At 38.9% G+C, this 19681-nt stretch overlaps 1 protein-coding gene across 2 annotated transcripts in view; it reads left to right on the top strand.

Annotated features, from left to right (window-relative positions):
* Nucleotides 1-953: 953 nt before the first annotated feature.
* The window catches only part of rgs3a (regulator of G protein signaling 3a), a 67874-nt gene continuing 49146 nt past the window's right edge, over nucleotides 954-19681 (top strand). Inside the window, exon 1 of one of the 2 annotated variants that reach the window (XM_069183311.1) lies at nucleotides 954-1173. In XM_069183311.1, coding sequence (XP_069039412.1) covers nucleotides 1159-1173 — 15 coding nt within the window. In that variant the 5' untranslated portion in view covers nucleotides 954-1158. Of the gene's footprint in view, nucleotides 1174-2651; nucleotides 2837-19681 lie in introns of those variants that run through there. The other variant, XM_069183312.1, reaches the window with a different exon arrangement.

The raw sequence follows: 19681 nt of genomic DNA, 5'->3' as shown, positions 1-19681 counted from the left end.
GAGTCTCGCAGGAGGAAAATTATCAGAACATTATACTATGATTTTTTTTATAGAGCAACAAAAGGATAGCTGCAGTAGAATTACGTCTGTAGCTTTATATCCGGTTGCCACTCAGGTATGAAAACTGAGTCATCTAACATTGCCTCCGATGTTTGTGTCCAGCAATAATTGCATGGGAAATGGAGGGCAGACCATATTAGAAGCAGTGATTGTAGCTCTTGTTTTTGGAGACAAATGTTTTCTGTCACAGTGACATATGCAGGTGATTGCTTGTTTTATTAAACTCTTCTTAACCTTTTGACTACAAAGTTTTGAACAATGAAGCTGGGTGAAATGGAGTACTGATACCAAAATCTGTCTAAATTTACATTTTACATTGGGAGCACCACTGCGTTAATCCTGCAAGCATTTTGATAAGATGAATAAAGTGTTTTGTAGTTCATGAGCCCGAGTCAAAGGCTTCATCAATTCTGATTGCGGAATCTATAGAAAATCCCATACAATATCGGATACAATTTTAGAGGAATGGGAAGGTCTGAAATACTGAAATACAAAACAAACCGATGAGAACTGTACAACACCCATGTACAAAGAACCAGACGAACTGCTGCAGCTGCTATAGAATTTGTAACTTCCCAGTACTCAGTGAAAAACACATTCCCTGCTGCTTTCAGGTCGTTATCTGGTTTCAGATGGGCAGTGTGAAGAAAAAGAGACTTGCACCGAGCTGATTTCTAATTGCTAGAATGCCAGTGTGTGTTCGTACGCGTTCCCAGCCATGCAGCTGGGCTGCAGTGTGCTTCCCTGCCACAGCTCCCACACTCCTTGAAGAAACTTGATTCATGGGGCTACTCAGCTATAAATACAGAGAAGGGACACAAGGCAGCGTCTCCTGGGAGGGTCGCGCACATGTGCGTCTCCTTCCTTTAGCACGTTGACACACACACACACGCGTTATAATCGCCGCGCGCGGGACTCCACTGCAGCAGAGCAGACGGAGCATGCTGCTGAGCTGGATACGGAGCCACCATCCTCCGCTGAGCACAAGAGCCGCCGAGCTGTCAGCAATCTTTCTCCTCAGCCGAAGGGCAGTGAGAAGCACTCCGTCACCACTTTCCTTTTCCAAAGTGAAGGAGAGCCCTCATCCCAACCTCCCCGATGCCTGTTTCAAAGGTATTTCGGAAAGCGGCTGTAGTTTTGGGTTGTGATTGAGGTCAAAGTTAAGGAATGTGTTTAGTGCAGGAGAATGGTTTCTGTAACATGGGATGTTGGGATTCTTAAATATGCAATGTCTTTTATGCATGTTGGGTTTTTTTTCTTTGATTGTACTGTACTATTATTTAAGAGCATTGGGAGATGCTTTAACATCTATAATAATCATCTTGATATATTGTAATTTGTCCTTTGGCAATCTTATTTTAGGGGATTTATCAGCATAACTTTTAATAACCTTTGATGTAGAGTCGCACTGTCATAATTTCCTTTTCTCTATATTGCAATCACCGAATTTAACTCAAAGGTTTGTGAAATATTACAAAGAATTTACTTTTTAATATATTAGTTTCATTTAATATGCTGCGGTTATTTCAGTCTTCTGCATCAGATTTGGAAAAAATGCCTGAACTGGGTCACTTGTGTCCAACTGATCATACCTAGCTACCTGCGCAGTAATTAGAAATTAAAACAGTACTGTGCTTTTATCACTGACGTGGTATTTGCAAGAAGAAAAAAAACACATTTTAAACAGCTAAAACAGTTTTTTTCACATCTAATTTATTCAGCTGTGCAATTAAGCTTAATGTTGCCATGCCGAGTTTAAAAAGACATTTTAAAAATGACTGATGACATTTCAAAGTTCAGTTTTGCAAGGCAATTATCTGTGAGACTCAGAATTAAAATGTCAGCACACAGATGTTCAATTCCCTTGACCAGATGTTCATTCATAGGTTCCGAAGGTATTGTAAGTGACAGTATTATGGTTTTCTTAACATTTAACTGGTCATGAGACTGAGTGTACAAAAATATTTGCGGTGCATTATGTTCAGATGTTAAAAAAGCTCTGTAAATTGTAAATTATTGCAAAATTCATCTTTGAGCATCTATGCTCCTCTATAACCATTTCAATGCATTGAATTAAAGGACATCATTGAATAATAGTTACACAGAAGACCATCGTTGTTGCATACTCAGAAGTTTCAAGGTTAAAAGAAAATATCTGAAAGAACTTTCCTCGGTTACGTGAAACCTGCATATCCACATTAGCTGGAATAATGTTGTCACGCGCTGAGTGAGAAAGTTTTATTATCAACATAAATACTTATGTTTGGCTCTTTACTCTTCTGTTTATACAGTATATGTAGTAAATGTGGAGAGGCCAAACGGGAGGGCAGCGATCAGATGTTTATGCTTCTCTTATCAATCTTGTGAATCTTTGCCAGGAGATGAGAACAAATATGGATTGCTGCATCTGGGTAGCCCAAGCGAATAAAAAAGGGCAGAGAGGAGAGATATTAATGGATTTTGCTCTTCTGGGACCCAGGAGCCACAGAGAGCTTCTTAATGAATGCCTGTTGTAAGGGGTGGGTCTGGTTTAATGGAGCGCTGTGTATCTTTGTTGCTGTAGGGGTGGTTCCTCTCACTCTCCTGAGCTGAGGTTATAGCACTGACAACAAACAATGCAGCCCTCTCTCACCAGAGGGCTGACAGTACAACTTCTCAATGTCAGTTAACAAGAAAAAGGATTGCGTGCTGTAGGACTGGGATGTGAGCGTCTCTGTTCTGCTTGGAACTGGATGTCTGTGCTGGCAAAAGGCTTTTACGATCACTCTTTGCACTGGTGAGTTAACATGTCCTGCTGACTGATCAAGTGAGGTTGTGGTACGGTTTTCGGGCTCGGCGGAGTTATCTCCTGATCTCGTCTTCACTTTGCTGCTTTCTCTCTCTCGCAAGGCCAGGATGGGAAGTGAGAGGGGGGTGATCTTTGCAATAGAATGGGTCTTCTGTTGACAAGATGATATTATAGGAGATGGAAGTGATTAAATACACATGGTTGGGGTTAATCCTCCCACCAGAGCGGTATTGTATTCATTTTGTGTTTCTGTATTCTGTATGGGCTCAGATGAAACAGTCCCCCAAAAAAACAAAGAAAAGCTTTCCTGAAACGCAGTTTCGTTATTCATTTGTGCCTAATCGGCACTAATCTTTAAAGCTAAAAAAACAATTTGGAAGATTTCCTTTAAGGTTTTTATCATGCTTTGCCTTACTGCAGTGCTTCTGGATTCTGGGATCTGTCCTTTCAGATCCTGGGAGCGCTGCTGTACCCTCTCTGAGTTCCTAGATTATGGATTTCGTCTGGGACACGTGGAGCATTTGAATTTTTGAAAATCCAGAAATTGTTTAATTCAGTGTTACATGTTGTATTCAAATCCATATACAAGCCATCCACAAAATGCTTCATTTTTTGGATTCAGAACATAATCCGTAATGCAGTGGTGAAGGAATATCACTTCACAGTGCCTTTCTCTATCAGTAATTATTTTTTTCTAGGAAAGTTAATTACTGTTTAATTTTCTTGGGGTGTGGGGTTTGAAATTTCTTTTTAAATACTGAATCACTTTTGTTTGAACGCTTGCTAAAAAAGTCATCTGAGAACGCTGGTTAACCCTAATACCAGGTGCTTGTATATAGAATTCTTTGGCCAATGAACACTGAATCTATAATAGAATAGAAGGATTGTTGGCTGTTTTTCCAGCCTCTCATTATAGTGTTAGTATTGCTTCAGGAAGTGGGTTTACAGGAACTCTGAACATGCAAAGTTAATTTGCCAGCCAGTCCAGCTTTTCTTTGGTTGTGGCTTACACTGATGTATCTAGCAGGATTAATTGATAAAAATATTTATATTTGCGTGTGGGGATGAGTACTCAATAGAAATGTGTTTCAAACCATGTGGCTTATTTTAGATGTGTAGTAGGCACTGCAAGTGTCTCCCCACATAATGATCCTCTTATTGTGCTCCATCAGATATATTCAGTATTCATGTTTTTGGACTGCATGAGTTTTACCTTGTGTGCGCATGAAGGGAGTTTATGATTTAGGGAAATGGCAGTTATACACACAAGGCAAGAAAAGTACAATTCCTTGTAAAACCTCCCAGCAGTGCCCTTTTTAGTATGATACACTAGAATTCTACTGCACTTTGAACTAAAATAAATCAAATCAAATCGAATTAAATTAAAGTCAGCAAAACTAAGAAGTTATTAGTTTTCCTGCCTGGCCGCAGTGCTTGATGTCCATCATTGCAGCAAGGAAAGAGAAAGGCTATTACTAATACAGCACAAGGGCTTTATCAGTAAAAGTAAGGAAATAAAATGTGCTTTCATAAACGAAGGGAGTGATCTTCTTTGTGTTTTCCAGCATGTTGAGGCCCTCTGATATTCAGCTGAATAAATGGACATTTTTATCAGCATTCTCTCTCTTTTCTCTAGATGTCAGGGAGCCTTTATTAGATCTGTGTTGCCCCTGCTTTATGAGGAATAGCTAAACCTGACTGCATCCCTCTCTCAGGGAAACAGTCCTTCTCCGAAATGGGGAAGCACAGATCCATTGCTCAATTTCCTTCAGCAGTAAGCCTGAAGCGCTGAAAGGGATTAAAGAGTGCACAACTGCAGGGCAAGGAATCGACCCATACTGAGCATTAAGAGTGATTAGTTAATTGTTATTTTGAGCAAAGTTGTTATGGTCGCAGTTGTAAAATCAGCCCATTAATCTGCCTGTCAGACTTGATAGTGCTTTCTGCAGCTTATAGTAATCAATCAATATCAGGTAGTGCAATGCTCACTGTAAATCCTTACTTGGTATTATGTTTGTGTGGCTCTGTAAAATGAACATCAATCGCCTGAGTTTCATGTATTATTAAAGAAATTCTTGAATGGTACTGCATCATGCCTTTAGCAGAAGGAGGCAGGAGGTCCTACAGCAGAGCTTATTGTTCATTTTGCCAAGGGTTAGATTCATCATTTATGGCCCAGGCCAGAAGAGTGCCAACACGGGGCGCACCCGACATCTCTCTGATTCAGAAGTTACAGGGATTTCCCCTCTTCACATTTCTCACAGCTGAAGGTATACCAGATGTAGTTGCAAGGTTAGAGCTTTTACTTCATATACTGTTATCAAATGAGAAGCTTGGTCATGCAACAGGTTGTTCTGCTAATCGTTTAATCCCTGTGCTGAAATGAAGTGCATTGGTGATCTCTGTACATTTACAGAAGTAAATCGTGGAGGCTGAGCTGCTATAAGTTCTTATAGCCTACTGGAGCCTACTAGGCCATGGAGCCTACTGTGGGGAGGTCATCAGGAGAAGGTTTGGTTACTGTATATGCAGAGTCCTCCAGGCTGCATCTTCTGTAGGTAGATGAAAAGCGCACCGTGTTTTGAACTGTATACATCCATTTCTTTGTTTCTACATATCAAATTTATCAACTACTAAATTTGTGAAACATTATTTTTGAACTACTTTATGCATCGTTGACTTTGACAAGTTCTGTTTTCCACATGCGGTGTTTAACTATGTTGAAACAAAGTGTTGTCAATGTAATGGCTTCTGACAACACCATGTTGATTATTTCTAATAAGCTAGGTCTTTTTTTATTTAATCTTGAACGTTAGGGTTTGAACTCAATTTTGGTTTTAACACAACCCTAACAAGTGTATCAAATGGGTAATTCTAAAACGGGTTTCTCATATTAAGGGACCGAGTGGAATGAGTATCCCTTGTTGCAATGACAATATTAATGAAAAAGACAAACTTTAATAAATCTTTTCTTCTACTCTGGGGTCCTGTTTCCAATTAAATAGAATCTAAATGTAGCCTCATTTATAAAATCGAAGTTTAATTTCCCAGATAAACTAAATTTAGGAGATTGTAGCAATTCAGACTATCAAGTGAATTAAAATGTCAAGGGGTTACTTTTTTTTGCTTTTAACATCTCTTTGCTTTTAATAATGTCCTTCCAGCTCTTAAATGCTGTTGAATTGAGCTTGTAGGCCTATGAATTAGCTCTAGCCACAGCTGACATGACATCTTTATCCCTCACTAGCACTCACAGGACTCACTGATTTTTAGGACTCGTCAGGCGATTTATAAAAGCACAGCCCTCTGGAACTCTGGGCTTTTAGAATAATCTTTACTACAGTGGGATGATGGTGTTGAATAATAAAACACTTCAAAGCAGCTTTATTCTTTTGTCAGCTTTTGTCGAAGTCACAAAGTCTAGTCAAAGGGTTCTATCTTGAGGTCCTTCATCTATCCACAGAGAAAGAGCAAAGTAAGATTGCAGGCTGCATCTTGTCTCTGACACAGCTTGCTTGCCCGGAAAAGGAGAGGTTTGCTGAAGGCACACTGAAATTGGCATCTCTTCATGCAGGTGTAATCTTACCATCTGACAAGTAAGAGGCTGGAATAGCCAGATGAACCAGATTTATTTAGCTTTTCAAACAGTAACACTTAAAAAACATCTTTTTATTGGCACAGATTTCACAGGAGGACCACAATGCCTTCTGCCCAGAATTTTCCATTGATCCTTACCAATCATGGCCTCCTAATATTCACTATCTATGAATTAGATTCATTACTCTGCTCTCCTCCCCACTGATAGCTGATCAGTGGTGTGGTGTGGTGTGGTGAGCGTTCTGGCGCACTATGGCTGCCGTCGCATCATCCAGGTGGGGCTGCACACTGGTGGTAGTGGAGGGGATCCCCATTACCTGTAAAGCGCTTTGATTGGAGTGTCCAGAAGAAACGCTATATAAGTGTAAGCGATTATGATTATGATTATTATTATGATTATTATTATTATTAGTAGTAGTAGTAGTAGTAATAGTAGTATAAATGGGTGTGGCAAATACATTTGCACTTGCTGGTGGAGCCTACTTGCTGTAGGACTTTGGGGTATTTCGTATTCTGAGTCAGAAAACAGATTACCCTCCCAGTTCCACCCCAATTCCACAGCTGAAAAATGGAGGAATTAGTCCAAGAAAAGTTTTATCTATCCAGGTTGTATGACACAGTGTATCTGAACAGTGTATTCACTGTAAATTAAACACATCTCTGCACCAGCACCAAACATAAAAAGCCCTGTTGTGACCAGCAGCCCCAAAAAGTCACAACACATAAAAGATAAAGATCTTAACTGGTTTGCTTCACTGGTTCCCAAAGACCAAAACTGTGATGCAGTGGAATCTAAACTCAAGAGCTGAAGCAAGTCTGACCACATCCAAAAACAATTGCTTGCATCATTGGAAATCAAATGATTTAAGCTCTTACGCAAGAAAGATATCCCTTCCTTTCAAATGTACTCAATATATTCAATTTTTAGTTCTACTATTTATTCTTTCTGTAGTATTTTGTTTATTTTCTCCTAAATACAACATTGGCACAACAAGTAACACCATATATTCTTGCTGTACAGATCAATGACTGGTTTGGTGTACACAGGAGTTAACAGGTTATCACGTGCCATTGTGAAGCAGCTCTTGCAGATTAAAGAAAATTGCTGTGTAGGGTAAAGAATCATGTTTGATGTAAGACACATTTTTTAACAGGTACACAAGTAAAATAAGCTCACTAAAACTCAACACTTTAGGATCTGATATATATTTCCTATTTTTGGAATTCCTATTTTCAACTTTGGGATACTTGTGGAGTGAAGAACAGGCAGATAGCTTTAGTCCTGATGTGCAGAAGCTGATGGAGATCTCCTTAGTTATTCCAACTTAAGTGGCTAAACTTAAGTGGCAGTTGTGGAAATTAGTGCATATTATCTCAGCAGGAGTTGAAAATTCGAGACCGAGGTCATTGATCTTCAGCTGGTAGAGGTAAGATATTGTGCTACTGTACATTTACTGAGTTAATTGTTAAAAACTGTATTGTTTTTGTAGCAGAAGGCCAGGAGTAGGAAATGCTATCTAAAGTTGGAAAAACATATTCATTTGCTTTCTGTGATTGAATTTGGTGATTATTAAGGATATATTAATAACAAAGCAAATGTCTGATGTTTCATAGCTTGTCCAACATAGAGATTCTCTACAGACCATGCAAATCCTCTCTTTAGGTCATGCAGAGATTATGTTAATTAAAAGCAGAGCTGGTATTAATTCTAGATTTCTTGTTTGGAAAAAAAAAAGCATTGCGATTATTTAAGGCATTAAATAATAATTTATGATAATAAGATTGGAAAAAGATTATTTGCAATGACAGACCTTCTTCATCACTTCTTTCTTCTGTGGATAGTTAAGACCCATTGAAGAGCTTTTGGTCTCCAAGAGATCTTAAGTTTGGGTACTTCAGCTGCTGCTTCCTGGCACTTAATGCAAAAGTCTTTTGAAATAGAATTGCTCAAGAGGAATATGAAATTTAATAATTTAGTGAAAGAAATAAAACAATGAAATAAAGAATAACAAACAAGGAGATCCCTCATTTAGTTTAGTTAGATTTAAATTTAACCATTTTTTATGTTGCTCTATGATTGCATATTGATTTTTAATTTGTTAGTTATTTTTAATTAATGAAATTAATGATTTCTTTAACAAAAACGTCTGTTGAGATCAATAAATTAGTCCTCCTGTTTCAATTGTAAACTGATTTGCAGTCTTCATACTCTATACCATTATAGAAAAAGATCTAAGTGTTTAACAAAATACATTTTTGATAATACAAATGTCACAAACACTGAAGAATTCATGTAATACAGTCAATCCTGCGGTGTTACAGAAAGCAGTGCAGTTAATATATTACCTTATATGTACTAAAAGTGTAAACACACATACAGCTTTTATGCAAGTTTGTGCACATACTGTAGTGGGTCACTCTTTTGAACTCAATATCGATGTGAACTTTTATGGTATTGTGCCTCTGGGCTGTTAGTTTGGATAATCTGCGCAGCTCTCCCTTGGCATGTTTGCAAGCTATCTTTATAGTCAAGGAAATTTAGTAATGTATTTTACAGCATGGCCAGAGCATGCAATAAAAGCATTTTTTTTTGTTTCTAAAATGGCAATGATCTTAATCAGTTTGGTATTGAACAGAGGTCATTGTCAGTGCTGCAGCCTCCCTAACAATGACTGGAGCTGATGCCACCAAATTGCACTATTCTAGCAGAACACATGTTCAGTGATCCTGCAGGTCCAGAAGAGCTGTTTTTCACATAAAGGCTGACATTAAACACTTTCATGATAGGCATTGAATATTCTGTTGATTAAACTGTTTTTATGGCAAAATATACATTATATGGGATAGGGTACTTTTATAATTCCCAAAAAACAAGTTTGTCCTCTTACAATATAAAAGCGAAGATATTCATATGTGGGGCTGAGAAGGTGAATGAAAATTAAAAATCGAGCAATAAATATCACATGGCGCTTTTCTTCCATTTTTTTCCCCCTGGAGCTGATTCCCAGCGGGAGTGTGTTTGACTTACTGCTCATGAAAATGACATGAAAAAAACTGCCCAGACCCGCCATTCTTAAGACTGGTGCAATGTCAGAGGCCACTGGCTGCAGAGCTAAAAAGCTGGCCAGAAACATGCGGGTTACACCAATTATTTCTCCCTGGGTTGAAAATAGACTGGCTGGTTGTCAAAACAGACCAGTGGTTGCTCAGAAAGCAACATTTCATGATCGGGAAGCATATCGTTAGATAAATTATATAGTTAGTTGGCACGGGTTTTCAGCTTAATACAATTTATCAAAAACAATCTGAAATTTTGGGCATGTCTGAGCTCGGGACAATTTGTCTGTTTTTAAATCTGAAGTATCTTGCTGTTTTTAAGAACTGCTCAAAGGAAGGCACTTCATTCAAACCTGAAAATCTTCAAAACAAAATGTGACTGTACTTCAGAGCAAATATCACTAGATTGCTGAAATGTTTTATTATTTTTCGTCCATTGTAAATACAAAAATGAAAATGGCAAACTTCTGAGTCTTATTTTCAAAGCATAAATTAGGGTTTTACAAGATGCGAGACTGATAATAATGTTTCTTTAGTAGCCCTATACAATTTCTTGCATTAGGAATTTGTCTTTTCGCATACCCCAGCTTTTTTCTCCAAGGAGACACAGACAGGGAGAGAAGCTGGGGGTCAGAGCGCAGTGTCTGCCATTGTACGGCGCCCCTGGAGCAGCTGGGGTTAAGGGTCTTGCTCAGGGGCCCAACAGAGTAGGATTCCTCTGCCAGCCGCGGCATTTGAACCGGCAACCTTCCAGTCACAGACACAGATCCTTAGCCACAGAGCCACCGCTCCACCCCGGGTTATTTGGAAAAATTGCTTGTCTTTCCGTGTTCGCGATGGCAGAGAAAATTGGCCGGCTCTTGGGGACTGTGCCGTATTTGCCGGGATGGAATTACAGGTCTTCACATAAATAGCAGCCCTTGGGAATTAAGGTCCTGCTGTTGTGCAACTGTGGGGTCAAAGCCTTTGCCACTTTTCGCTGCACGATAGTCGTGGAGAGGGAGCTGGGAAAGCAGTTGAGGCGAATAAGCGATCTGTGTAATAGAGCTAAATGAAAATTCCAGGTTTGCTGGCTTAGATAGTCATTTCTGAATTTGATGCCGTAATGCTTGTCTAAGCATGCTGTCACTTCGCCACATGATTTTCTTACTTGGGTAGTTTAGGCTGTTTTTTTTGCATTGTGTTTTTGTATAAACACCCGCATCTCGAGGAAATTACTTTCATTTTGATTAAAAGTGGATTTTGGATCTCGTGGTGCTTTCTTTGCGGCTGCTGAATCATTCATGAATTCACACATAAATGGATTATGTTTATTTGCACACACCCTGCAAACACAGTATGCAAATCAACGATAGTTCCCATACGTCCTCCTGGAGGTAGCAATCCAAAATAAACAGGTAAATAGCCCAAGGATTGTACACAGAGCTCCTGAGACAGGTAAAATATGGCTGTGCGTGAGACGTTTCAATGTTGGCAGGGTGCTTCAGTTTATCACAATCAAGAGAAAGCATAGTTTTACATTGAAAGTGTTGTTCCTGGCTATTATTTTATTGAGTGCCCAGGTTCTTTTAAAGAGCATCCAGTTGACTTAGAAGCAAATTAAACCATGTAGCTCCTGGTGACCTGTCTCACAATAGGACAGAATGTCAAGGTTATTGTCTAAAGTCGATAAAAATTCAAACAGCAGTTACATGCCAGGACCTTCCAATAAAATGTACTGTAACAGCCCCCATTTCAAATTCCAGCCTTAACGATGGCTTGCACAGTAGTCATCTAATTGCACTGAGATACGGACATAACAAGACTCAGCTGAAAGTGCTTCTAGAATGAGCCTGCCCATTGCTTTAGCCTTTATAACATTGGCAGTTTTCTTACTACCTGTTGAGCATTTATGCTTTATAAACGTTCTGCAGAAGATGTTGCTGATGTTCAGCCCTGCTCTAGAGCTGAAATAAGTAATAAAATAGATGCTTTATCTTTTAGTATTCTGTTTTGAAAGTTGTTCATGAATTTGATCATCCTGTGACCTACAGTGAAGGTTTGCTGTAATGGTAAGGCATGTTTTCTTAATGATCTCATCTGATGTTTTGCCCTGAGCGATGGCTCCCTTGAAGAATAAATTACAAAAACAACCAGCATTGCATTTCATCTGCGGCTCGTCATTTCGGAGCTATTACAGTGACCTTTCCGAAGGAGAACTGAGACTGAAGGAAAGTGTAATGGTGAGTTTTGCTGTCCTAAATTCAGAAAAGCAACGAGTGTCCATTTTCAGTTCTTGTGGTGAAGAAAAATGTCAATATAAGTCACGTCCTCATGTACAGTATGAATTGTGTTTTCTTTTGCAACTGGATCAATAAACCAATTCATCATAATTTTTACATTTATATTTGAGTTTAGTTTTCCAGAACTATTGAACGGAGGAATATTTTTGGTCTTTTAACTAGTAACTATTAAATAGTCAAATGACCATTCAAGTCAAATAAATAATTCAAGTTTGTTTATCAAGAATCCAAGCTCAGGTATCCAAGCAAGAATCCAAGCTTCTGGTTGATTTCTGTTTTAAAAACAATTGAACCTTGACAATAGATCAAATCCATACGTCTTCTCAGAGACTTCATCAGCTTGCAAGGATATGTTGTCTTGTAATAGGAGAGTGGGTCACTATATTTGAAGTCTGCTTCGTAGATATTTGACAGAGTGGTTCTTCCTCACCAGCATCTGCAAAAACTTTGCACAAAAAACTTTGCATGTGAAACTAGAGCTAAGGGCTGTGTTATTTCATAAGTTCTCTCTCTGCAATGTTTCACGCAAAAGGATTAGATATGTCCTAAAAATATCATGGCTGTCAAGTGGAAGATATTGCCTTGAAGGCTTTGGGGTTAGGCTTGTGTAATTATCTGCTTTCCATGTGTCTCACTGTGTAGCACTGATGATGTCTGAGCCTTGTGACTTTCCAATTCATACTGTATGTAGTTATACAAACTCTTCAGTCATTCGCAGTGAATAATCCATTCCCATTGAAGATATGCTGGAAAAATATTTGTGATAGCTAGAGAAACAGTTTCTAGAATGATAGATTTGACTGATTCAAAAAGTTTGGGACATATGAACAAGAGTATAATTATCTTCCACAGTGTATATTTTTTGTAATGCTACTGTACTTAATGAGACCTCCATGGAACTTTTACAGGATAGTGTCCAATAAGAAAGCTTTGTAAAAACGGCAAACAAGTTCTGAATTAAAAAAAACAAAACATTTGTTCATTTGGAAATAATAGAGGTTGGAAGAGAAAAAGAATCATTAAAAGGGAAATTGACATTTGAGAAGGAATTCTTCTAAATCGTGTATATAGAGGAAAGGTAGGGGGTGTTTCGGGATGGGATTGAAAGTGCCATGCACAGCATTTTCAGGTACTGTACTGTAAGTCACTCAAGCACAAAGGATAGTTCTCACCAATGGGCTCCACACAGGCTTCCAACAGGCTTGTTTTCTCAATCCTTATACTGTATATGGAGCTCCAGAATATGGGAAAGCACACAGTTTATTATAAAAGGAGTGGTTAGCATGAATATGTGAAGTGAAAAAAATCCCAGATTAAGTTGTGTACAAATAACAAAGCTTCTCCATGCTGCAGATAAGGGATGTTATTGTTGATGTGAAGGACTTTTTAAATGACATCTTATATAGTCTGTTAAACAGTTATAGCATCACAATTAGGTGGCTTCCCACTCTGACAACTGTGTACACAACAGTGTTGATTGTTCTTGAGTTTGTTGATAGACGAGGCATGTTTTCACTGACTGCTTTAATGGCGAAGGTCCTACTAGATGAAAGCAGAATGAATGGGACTTTCTGTTGTGTCCATCATCTGATGTAAGGGAAGAATCTGAAAAAAATGGAGGAGCAGATTTTGTTGCTGGACACATGAAGGATTCTATTTAAAGTCACTGTTACATGAGTCAATGTGTTTACACTATAAATCTGTTGTATATGATGTCATCGTGGGGGATTTCACTGTGTTACATCATGCAACAAACTGACAACTCAGATTGGATCCAGTTGATCTGAGCAAAAGCCAATAAGGTTTTGAGAACTGTATTGAATAAAAATTAAAATCAAAAACTGATGTGGTGAAGGAATAGTAATTGCCCTTTCGTTTTCTATTAATAATAATTGGTAGGCAACTTAGACAGAAATAAAGTTGTACCAGAACTGGGTGTTTTTAAAAACTCTCTTTGACTGTTATAGCTGTAGTTCATTATGAAGTCAGAAAACATCTAATTCACTTCTGATCGTATTAACACAACAGTGCTTTTGTATCCTGAGTGCAGGTGGCTGCAGTTTTTGTTGTGCCCATTTTAAACCCTTTATTCACCATGACTGGCAGACATCTGACACATATCGTTGTATGGATAGGATATTTCCAGGAACTTGGTTGGAAAAGCACTGTGGTCTATTCTGACAGATCACATTCCTAGGTGGTGGGTAGAGCACTGATAGTCATAGGCTATGGGTGTTACACTGGGCAAACTGTACAGGATATGGTTGCCAGGGATAAAAGTTTCCAGGAGACTTCCTTACGTAACAAAGGCCTAGAATTCAAGCATGCAGAAATACTATTAATAAAGAATGAGCACTAGCAATGACGTTAATTGGCTGGTAAGAGCCACATCAGTGATACAGATTTTATCATCTTAGATGTGAAGAAAATTCGACATTTCAGTGCATGAAGGTAGAACTTGGTTTTAAAGGTCTATGGATCTTATAATCCATTGTAAAGTGAGTAATCCTGAGAATAGGGACATGAAAAATCAGAAGAAATGTAATTAAAATGTCTGCATTCCTTTGTCATCCATTTACTAAATTAAGTGAAAACAATCCCTCTACTTATTTCATTTCAATACAGATGGCCATTGAATAGCCATTGGTGTCTATAGCATTCTCCTTGTGTTTGATCACATTTAATGAGAAGAGAAGACGTCAGGCAAGATACTTTGTGAAGTTGGCGCTGAAGGATTTTGGGTCATGTTTCAGGAAAAAAGCTGGAACTGGTACAGCAATTGAATTGTCCAGAGGATGCAATGGGTTCTGCAATTCTAGTTCATTTTCACATGAAAGGTCAACCCATCTGTGTTTGATGACCTCAGATTGACAAAGAAAATGAAAAAATTAGGGTGGAAATGAAAATAAGCAGAATTGTCTTAGAATTAAATAGAATTTAAATAAAGGATTAACAAAACTAACAAAAATTAACAAATAACTAAAAAAATTAACAAAACTTTTAACAAATATTCTGATATTCTTATTGTCGTGTTTCTGTTTCCCCCATCTTAATTAGAGGGGGGAAATGCCAAACATATGTACCTGAGCCTTTTTCAAGCTAGGTGTTATATGCTTATATTTTTTCTACCTGCTGATAACAATCTAGACATGCCTACATAAAATGTTTATCTGTCAGGTGTTTTTGTCAGGTACCTGAGCTTAGGTCTTGCCTGAGTCTTCTTTAATTGCATTTGCTGCTTCTGCAGTGCTTGCAAATATTTGTTTTGTGGTCATTTGCACACATGACTAGTTTACAATTATACCAGAATCTAGTTCATTGATATAGATTAGAAAGATCAATGGTTCAAATACAGATCCCCATGGTTCTCCTCTCCTTGTGCTACCATCCCAGTATGAGACTTTTCTCCTAATATGTGTTGTTTTTTTATCCATTAACCAGTTTAAAATCCAAAACAATACATTACCTTGATTTTACTCTTGCTTTTTGCTTTTAAGGTGAACTTTATCAACTTTATCAAAAGTCTTCTGAACATCTAAATATACGGTACAATGAATATTAATTTCCCGCCTTCAAAGAATGTTTCAAACTCTACACCCTCACTACGTCATATTTAATTCACACTATTTTTTAATTCATCCTATCTGAAGCCTATACTAAAGTACAGTTCTTGAGCAATGCAATAAATTAGCATGTTCCACCCTATTCTCAAATTGAAATAAGCAATTAACTGCAGCTGTTTAACTCTGTTCTGTACAATTTTCTTTCACAAAACATAACGGTCTGCCAGTGTTTATTAAAAACAAAAAGCATTTGTTTGTTTGAGCTCAATTTGAATGCATTATGATTGCAATTAGGTTGTTGTTCTGTGACTTCTTAGTACTGTACATGGGGTTGGCAGCAATGCTTTAAACGTCTTTATAAAGGCTGTCCTATTGTCTTTCTTGGCAAAGGATGACAATAGGAGGACTTGTCCAGGACAGCAGCATGTCCTCATGCTGTGCACGGACGTCTGGGGAGCTACCGAGCCTGCAGGGAGTTTGTGAGGCAGTAACGTGCTCCCTCGAGCAGTGGGCTAATGAGGTCATGGAGTGTGGAAGTGAAGCTGGAGGTGCATTGTGGGAAGAGCTCTTAATGAACCGTGTGCTCCCTCTAGACTCCTGGTTTCCTTAGCCAGCGCACTTGGTTTCTGTTTTTGTTTATCCGTGGCAAGGCTTTCCGCTCGGTGATGGAAAGAGCTGATGTCAACGCTCAGAGCCCTTTGGGTTCTCTCTTATTTTCCTGTTCTCCCAATCATACGCCGACTGAGCATGCGATCTGAAGGCAAATTGTTTTTAAAATGGAAAAAGAGAGTTGTTTTCTATGAGCTTGTGGCATATAGGGGCATTCGTAAGATAACAGTGCGTGACTGTGTTTGACAACTGCTAGATGACTTCCGATTTAAACATATTTTGGGAAGTTGCCGAAGGGTCATATGGTACCCCATGCCCATTCTGATACTTCCTTCCTTACAAAAATATTTATCTGTCAGGTGGCTTCTTGATGTCTTGTTTCCTGATTTTCTTTATCTTATGATGCGTCTTAATGTTGAATGTACAGCACGAAAACTGGAGTGCCCCTCTGAAAATGACACCTTAATCACTGTTGAATTCCAAACACTGGCACAAAGAGAGCAGCTGTGCCTGCCACCAAAATTTGTAATAAGCTCATTCATTTGGCAGCATTTTCCTTGCAAAATAAAGAACGGATTAGGACATTGTCTGCTGACACTTGTTCAAGTTGCCTGGAGACCTCACCTGTCAGGTGCTGCTGACTCAGATTCGACTCCTTTGAGAACTCTTCTCTGAAGTGAAATGCGCTATGTGTGTATTTAAGATCGTCCATCAGACTGCAGTCTTATGCTGGGCAAGACTCCAATGTGATCACAGTCTTGACACTTATTAAACCATAATAATTACTGTATATCCCACCCAATTTGGACTCAGCATTTGTTGAAGCCCTTTGGCTGTAACTCTTGTGGTGTACAGGGGAATGAACACATGGCAGATCTCTTCTGGCATGCCCACTTGTCAGACACCTTTGCATTTTGGAGCTGATCCTGCACCCACAGGCCTTAGAAAAGAGTGCGCTCCAATCGGATGTGCGGCACATTCTCCACTGTTACTGAAAGCTTGCAGGTGCCCAACGAGTCAGAGAAAACATGTCTGCCAAAAGTCAAACCCACCCTTGAGAGTTCTAGTCCCGTTCCCTACTCTACATTCTGCAGTAGCCCCCAAATGAAATGGCCTCACCAGCCTGTCTTACTCGTTCAGATACTGGTAACTTTCTAATCTGATCCAATCCAGCTTTTCATTGAAGGGATCACAAGGACATTTCTGAGACTTAAACAGTACTTAAACAGTACAGACTTAAAAGTAAACAGTAAATCAGTTTTGCAAGAGGTGTCTCACCTGACACAAAATAGTAACTTATCAAAACATGAACTATACAGGCAGGGTGGTGTCTCCCATTTGCTTTAGGACTGAAACTGGTCTGAAAGAGAAAAATTCTGAATTGAGTGGTATCTGGTTTCCCTGTCATTCACTGATGGACCTTGAACCTGTCCACCAAGAGATCTTAATTAGCACTCAGGACTGCTGCTTGTATGCAGTTGTCTTGCTCTTGCCTCAATGATAACACGCAGAAGTTTTTGGAATTAGTGTTTCTCGGTGTGAATAACTGTTTCTAGGCTGTTCTGTGGTCCCTGTTGATCACGGTTTGTCACATTCCTTCAGCCAGTTTTACCGTCAAGAGTGTTGAAGTTATTGGCTGAAATTGTGAACGTACACCCGCAATGTGAATCCTGCTTTTAATGGGGAGTGCAATTCATTCCAGGCAAATGTATTGTAACGCTTACGGCCGACAGGTACTGTGTAAGAGCCGGCTTAACAGAGCAGGTGACGTCACCGCCCTTCCCTGTGATAGCAGGACTACAGCTACTGGGCTGTAGAGAGATCTCTCTTTGGCTCACGGGGCTGGGTCCCTGCTGAGTGACGCGGGAGTCCTGGGTTCGAGCCCCCAACGGTGGGGGGCCGACCTAATGCGGCAAGGGCGCCCTCCTGAACCCCCGTTGCTTTACAGTACTTTCTTTCAAAATCTTGACTTGGCAAGCTGTTATGAGTGGGGTTTTTTTCTTCTGTGGCGAGAATTAAAATCTACCCAGGGTAATTTGAGAGCAGTGGCTTCTGGTCATTGCAACAGGAAGGGCAGCGCAGAAGTCAAGAGGAAGGACTGTACTTTTGTTAAAAATGAATTCTCTTCTTTTTAGGGATTTAGAAAATAGAAGGCAGCTGATCTGTTTTGAGGTTTGTCTATGGCTCTGCTAGGAATATAGTGAAACTAAGATTTATGGGTAGTGTTTAACAGGGACTGAAGCTGCCCTGGTACTTGGGGGAGGTAGTTAATTCGTACTAAATACATCTAGGATGGAGAGCCTTTAAAGTGCAGGTGTGGTTTGTGAAGAATTGTACAGAAATGTGGCTGTATACCTCAGTGTATAATTTAGATGTAGCATCAGTGTATAATTTAAAATATTCCTGCATCATGATAAATTAGAACAAGATTATAGGATGTTTTGAACATGAGTCATGTTAAAGCGTTTCACAATCCATCTGTCTCTTGCCTACAGTATGTAGCTAAAATCACATGAGATGCCAGGGGCTAGAGTTGTTTTGTGTGTCGATAACCGTAATGATCTTATGATACCATTATGATGATTCTAGATACCTCCCACTCATAAAGAAATACTGGTGACAGAGGCTCAGTCAAGTCCATCAATCAATAACCTTATTTCCTGAATGCAGTCATCATTCTGAGCTCTGTAATCCCAAAATATAAATAATTCCAGTTTGCTTGTTCAGGAAGTGTGTTTGAGTTTGTGGTTCAACAGATTAGGACTGCTATTAATATTCTGCTGTTTTACCTGTATGTTAACATTTTTTTTCCTCCAGTTAATGTTTTTTTTTTTATCTTTGATCAGGGGTAGTGAGCGGCCTTGCTCGTGCATCATTAGTGAAAAAAGACATCTTACCTTCAAAATCTTTTAAAAAACCGAAACATGAAAGGGTTCATAATTGCACTGGAAACTATGTATTTAAAGAAGGGTGGTATGCAAATGCATCAGGGTGTATAGAGAGGCAAATTGAGAATTGTGCACAAGGATACAAGAGTATCACACCCCCACATAGGATTTAAATCAAGGACCTTTTGTACCCTTAGCTAGTGATGTGAAATGTTGCTCAAGGCAAGATAAATGTATAACAAAAACATTGATATTATAACAAGTAACAGAAGAATGTAAAAAAAGGCAGAGCCTATACAGCCCATCAGTTGGTTACCCAGTCCAGCAGTTTCATGAAAGAAGTCAGGCTTTCAGCATTGAAAGCATGGCTGGGTAGCTTTTTCCAGACTCTTAACCTTCTTGATTTACAAACCTGTCAGCTTTTTTTTTTAATTGTAAGTGCAGTCCCCCATAGTTTCCGCACTTGTCCTCTGGTGAGCGTGTCTGTATTAACTCTGAATTGGTCACTGCCTGCGAATACATGAATCAACCTCTATGTAGTCTTCTTTGTAAAACAGCTTCAGTTCTTCTATCTGGTGAGTGTAGGACACGGCTTTTTAAGACTAGGAGTGTACAGATTCCAGAGTGACCAAAATTGTACACAATTTTCTAGATGAGTTCTTACTGTACGTACTGAATTATTTAAACTCTTAAACTTTCAACTATAAATAGTTTTATTACATATGAAGTATTACAAATATAGAACTGTGATCTGTACAGTTTATAAAAAATGCTGTGTTGAGTGGTCTTATGGATTTGGGAGTAAATATGAAGCAATAAAGTTACAGTACACCTCAG

This window comes from Lepisosteus oculatus, chromosome 24, assembly GCF_040954835.1.
Source record: "Lepisosteus oculatus isolate fLepOcu1 chromosome 24, fLepOcu1.hap2, whole genome shotgun sequence".
Lineage (NCBI taxonomy): Eukaryota > Metazoa > Chordata > Actinopteri > Semionotiformes > Lepisosteidae > Lepisosteus > Lepisosteus oculatus.
This window is presented reverse-complemented; position numbering and strand designations above follow the sequence as displayed.